The sequence below is a fragment of the Gossypium hirsutum genome, chromosome A05 (genome assembly GCF_007990345.1).
Source record: "Gossypium hirsutum isolate 1008001.06 chromosome A05, Gossypium_hirsutum_v2.1, whole genome shotgun sequence".
NCBI classification, from domain to species: domain Eukaryota; kingdom Viridiplantae; phylum Streptophyta; class Magnoliopsida; order Malvales; family Malvaceae; genus Gossypium; species Gossypium hirsutum.
In genome coordinates, this window is record NC_053428.1 from 101935574 (window position 1) to 101941267 (window position 5694).

Here is a 5694-nt window from a genome sequence, read left to right on the forward strand (position 1 = left end):
AAAGTGTTTTAGTCTTACTAGAATATGGCTTTACAAGCCTATAAATAGACATAGTCTCTTCCTTTTGTAATGATTCGAATTCGACATAGTGAATTTTCTTTTCCTCTGCCCGTGGTTTTTTCCCGAAAGGGTTTTCCACGTAAAATTTGTGTGTTCTTTATTTTATTTTATTTTTACAATAATATATATATCCAGCTAATTACATCAATCAAAAGAACAAACAAAATAACAGAAGTAATACAATATTCTAATAGAATAACAATGGCGGCTATAACCGACCAAATAACAGCAGAAAGAAAAGATAAATTCTCAGAACAATCTCATTATAGATTCGAATCATATTTAATTTTTTTGACACAAAACTTAAAATTACACATAGCTTCTCCCCAACTTATAAATAGTAAAATAATGAACTTCAATGCCTCGAACTCACATGTCAATCAAGTTAAGGCTTAGTAAAATATTAGAATTAAAGATTTGTAATTAATAAAAATATGACATGTAAAAATAAAAAAATTAAAATCCATTTAATTAAAATTAAGCACTTTAAAATTTTTAAAAAAAGTAATTAAGTGCTTTAATGGCAAAATTATAAATTAGAAGTTTATTTGAAAACAAAGAAGCAAAAGGGCTTGTTTGAACATAATGTAATAGTTTGAGGACTTCCGAATAGTAGCCTAAATCTTAATAACATAACTCTAGCCCTAAACTGCTTCAACTTTGGGGGAACGCCTCCACCGTATCCTATATATAATCCTTGGTTTTTTTTTTTTTGGTTATTCATAATTAAAAATTTCTTCTTTCTGTAATATTGTTTTCTTTAATCTTTGAATTTGAATTTGTTTATTTAATAAACCGGGGCGGGCGTGTCCTCGCTTTGAAGGCTGCCATGGAAGCAATTGCGAGGAAAAAAGTGGAAGAAGGGTACGATTGTTCGATTTGTTTGGAAAAGTTTAAAGAGGAAGAAGAAGGAAGTGAGATGCCATGCAAGCATGTGTTTCATTCCGATTGTGTTGAAAAGTGGCTGCGCATCAATCGGTCCTGCCCGGTTTGTCGGTTTGTGATGCCGGGTGAGGAGGGTGAAAGCAGCGGCGGCGGTGAGGGCAGTAGTAATTTGGGAATATTGGGATCGGGAAATCAGGAGATTGTACAGTCGGTTGTAAGAGTATCTAGCTTGGCTAATTTGATAGCATTAGCAATGACGGCTTCAGGTCTGAGGTCGGAACAATGATGATGGTGAGGAGTGTTTAGCTGAAGCAATACTTTCAGAGATTTTGTGAACCCAAACTAATCAAAATTCTTGCCTTTTTTATTTAGGAGACTTAAGTGTACAGAGTAGAGTAGATAATTATTATGATGATGCTGAAGCATAGCCTTCTACAGGACTAGTATTGAGTACCACAATGATCTTCCATACTGGTAGTAGTCAATATTGATTTCAGATTTTAGGGGTGTTTTGATTTATTGAATATAAGATTATTTTTTTTTTAGGTTGAAAAATAAATTTAAAATTTTGATAGTTTTTATTATTGTTTTATAAAGTATTTTTGAAAATTTTAATGAAATTATTATTGTTGTTAAAAAAATGTTTTTGAAAAAATAAAACATCAATTCTAGATATATGTTTTAAAGTAGAAAATATAATAAAAATACCTTTGCTAAAAATCAAAAGTTCAAATTATTTACTTAGATTAGAATTTAAGTTTAAAATCAAGGTTTTGAACACAAAGTATTAATAGGGTTTATAAGGATGTAAAATTATTTAGCATGGTAAATGGTAACTATATAGTTTGATTGGAAGTTATGATTTTAGTGTAATTTTAAAACAAATTTATATACAATGATTATAATAGTTCATATCGCCAATCATAATTTATAAATTATATTTATTATATCTACTCTTTAATGTTTAAGATTTGTTAATCACCCCATTGATTTAGTGGTAAACTTATGTGAATTTCAAGCTCATTAGCATGAGGTCCAATTTTTTATTCTAATATTTGTAAAATCTTTTTTTATTGTAAAGTAATTATTCACTTGTATAAAAAATGTTTAAATTTTTTTAATTAGATTTCAATTTTATTTAAGAAAAAAAAGATAAAATTTGATTAAAAATAATAAAAAAACAGAGTAAATTTATCCAAAAATTCAAATTTTGCTCAAAATATTAAATTACTTAAAAAATTAGTAATATTAGGAAGCGTATAAAGAAGACATTGGTCTTTACAAGCTATTCAAGCAAGTAATTGTCGAGCAAGTAATTGTCGAACCAAGCTTGAGATATTGATCGAGCTAAATCCAATATCTTGACTCAAACGACTTGCAATTCTATTGAGCTTTTCATAATAATGGTGTTAATATAAAATTTTATGCATAGATATTGTCTATATTAATATATATATTTATTTAACGGTTGATCATTATTTACATAAAACAAATAGTTAGAAATTTTTATTTTATGTCAAAATTAATATGCATAATTCACATGAATAAAGCATAAAATATGACACTTAGATTGCTAAAATATTAATTGTATAAGACTATACAAAAAAGTTTAAAATTATTTTTATATTATTAAATTACATTATAGTCCTTGATATATATTATTAACCCTAAACTTAATTATTGAGTCAAACTAAAGCTCGAGTTTGAACTTGGCTATAAAAATTGATAAACGAACTTATTCGAGCTCAAACTCAAGTGGTGAAATCTCATGGATAATGACATATAATTAAGGTTTACAATCTTTTTATCTAAAGAAGAATCCGGTGATTTGTATATATCAACAATAATGGCCGATTCATGCAAGTAGTAGTGCTTATCCCTTCCCAACCACATCTTCAAAAATATGCTCTATCCTTTCTTTCTTTTACACTGGTATGTTCAAATCATCTTTAAAGATTGTAATGTAAATCATATCCCCATGCCGTGTCCCTACATAAATGTTTTATGAAAGATATAAGAGTTGGAGCAACATAACATAGACACAGATAAGAGGTTGAACCAATGTTAAACCGACATGCAAAGCAAAATCGGTTTATCCTTTACTGCTAACAGCTTAAAATCATAAGAAGGGAAGGAACTAAATTACCTTTGCGATATATCTGCATGCTGTTCATCTAGCCTTTTCTTCCTTTAACGGAATATGCTTGAACCAAGGGAAAATGCACTTTTAGTGCAAACTGGTAATGCTTCAGCGACAGAAAACATAAGCAAATATAACAATCGGCTTTGTTAATATCGAATATGATAAGATATACTACTATCAAATGTACACAACAATAGAATGTAGGAGATTCAGCAGAGAATACTTGCAAGACATATAACCTTGTCGAAGTCATCTGGTTCAGGAACTGTATGAGCAATAATTCTCACTACCCCAAGTTGATGTAATCAGCAGTACACTACTATGAAGCTGAAAATGTAGGAAATATTACTTGTAAAACAGACCAAAGATTCAAAAGACCTTGTAGCTAAGCCCTAAAGTATGCCCGAGTGAGAGAGCTAATCCCGGACCTTGCTTTTGTTCCACAAACCTTTGTGAGATGACCCATGGATCAAACTCAGAGTAAGGACTTAGATAATGCTCATTGCCTGCCCAAGGGTTAAAACATCAAATCAGAGTAAGAGGTGGGAGTAACACCTATATGGCTTGCAGGAGCAGAAGTCCCCAACCATCGAGGATAAGATCTGAGGAAGCTTAGAACTCCTTATCGGACTCCTTGTACGAGCCGCAACATGATCAAATAGTTCTCGTAACACAACAAGAATCAAACAGCTCAACAAAAGCATGATTATCTAATGCCTATTCAAATTTCAATGATTTATAGCTACACAAAAATAAATTGCAAAGCTAAGAACACAAACATATAAGCTTTAAAACATAAATTTCCCTAAAATAGCTATAAAATAAAGGGTTTTCATTTTCTCCACTAATAACCCGACTGCATATAATCCTTACAACTTATTGCTATGAGAAGCTTATTTAAAGACAACATAACTTGCGAAGGCCCTCAAACTCCTCTCAGCATTATGAGATAGTTTCTGTATTTGATTTAAAATTCATCTATCTAATCGTATCCTTAAACCCTATTTCTTGATCTTTCTTTGCTTCTTCAGTCCCGGAACCTCCAATCTGCCAATGGAACATCCACATTTAGCTCGAAACACAAGCACTGCTCTTCCATTAACCGGTGCCAGCTTCTTTAACTCGGCTTCCAATTCCTTATGACGATTGTGCAGCAATTGGAGAAGTTCTTTGGAAACACCATCTTTAACTGTAGGGCTCAAGTTCTTAACACACTCCTCGGTTTCCAACTGAATATCGAATTCGGTGGCCTTATTGAGCCCTTTACAGTGAGGGTTCCCACATTTTCTAGTTGTACAAAGAAGCAAAATCCAAGCAGCTATTGCAGAACAAGAAAAACCAAGTCCTATGGAACCATATATCATTGGAGATATCATCATTTCATCTCTAACCAAATCATATGCAGCTTCAATGAATTCAATCACTTTCAAAGATACGCATTTTATAGTTGGAAACAACAAGATTCCAAAAGCAGCAATCACAGCAATTAAGATTACAACATCAACGGCAGCAGATCTTGATCTTTCACAAGAGGGGATTTTTAAACAACTTGGTGGATTGAATACCTTTTGTTTCTTACAAAAATTGCCCTTTGATGACGCTGATTTGGGGTTCATCATGAGATCACTTGAATTCCCAGAATTTGCCATTGGAGAAATCAGGTCAACCGAATTGCAAACGGAGATTGATCTATGGAAATATACCATTTCAAATCAAACCCTGAAATTTAACTCCAAAGAGAACCCAATAAATCAATTTTTCCTTCAACCCTAAACTCCAAATCCAGACCAAACCCACCTCATAAAAGCTCAAAAAACAAAGGGAAATAACTTTATTATTTCCACCTCAACAAGATCAGGTGCTTCAATTAGCATCCAAATGATTATATCCCTTTAAAAGAAAAAAAACACCAAAAAGTTGGGAAATTTTCAATCCTATATTTAGATTTGAGATTGAATTATTGAAGAGCAAAAGAAGAAGTGGAACTGAATTAGATTAAGACAGGCCGGCTACGGGAAGAGAGAGAAAGGGAACAAAGGAAGTCTCTCTTTATCATAAAAATTTCTTCAGCTAATATACAAAAACTATAGTTGTTTTACACGTTTAAAGAAAAAAATTAAAAATGGAAACTTTTTTTTTGGGCTTTTGATTATTAGAATGGGCTTCAACTTTGCTTCTTTCTTCTTCTTCTTCTTTTTTCTTTTTAATTTTAAAAAGTTATGTTTTCAACAATGTCTTCATGATTTTTGTGGGTCATTCTTTAAGCTTTCTTCCATCTCTTTTTCCTTTATTTTTTATTTTATTTTTTAATATTTTATTTTATAAAACATTTCTCACCAATGGAATCTAGCTAAAATACAAAAAGAGCCTATTTTTTTAAAAATTACAGGATTAAGTTGGTTTTTTTAAAATTTATGAAATTAGGCCACAAAATGGAAAAATAAATTAAGGTTATTTTATTATTTTAGGGTTAGAATTTAGATTTTTGTTAAGGGTTTAAGATTACGGTTTTATAAGATTAAGGGTTTTAGGGTTTATAAAATAATGGATTTAACTTTTTAAATTTTTTATATATTCTTTAGAAACTTTTTATAACTTATTGAGTT

At 30.8% G+C, this 5694-nt stretch overlaps 2 protein-coding genes across 2 annotated transcripts; one reads left to right on the forward strand and one right to left on the reverse strand.

Annotated features, from left to right (window-relative positions):
* The first annotated feature begins 709 nt into the window (after positions 1–709).
* Positions 710–1486, forward strand: LOC107960359 (E3 ubiquitin-protein ligase SIRP1). Its single transcript, XM_016896692.2, has one exon. It carries the CDS (start codon positions 890–892, stop codon positions 1229–1231), a length of 342 nt encoding a protein of 113 aa, XP_016752181.1. The 5' UTR covers positions 710–889; the 3' UTR covers positions 1232–1486.
* A 2293-nt stretch (positions 1487–3779) lies between these two features.
* Positions 3780–5165, reverse strand: LOC121229603 (uncharacterized protein At5g19025). The gene has a single exon (XM_041114299.1). The coding sequence runs from the start codon at positions 4792–4794 to the stop codon at positions 4090–4092; it is 705 nt and encodes a 234-aa protein (XP_040970233.1). The 5' UTR covers positions 4795–5165; the 3' UTR covers positions 3780–4089.
* Between the last annotated feature and the right edge of the window lie 529 nt (positions 5166–5694).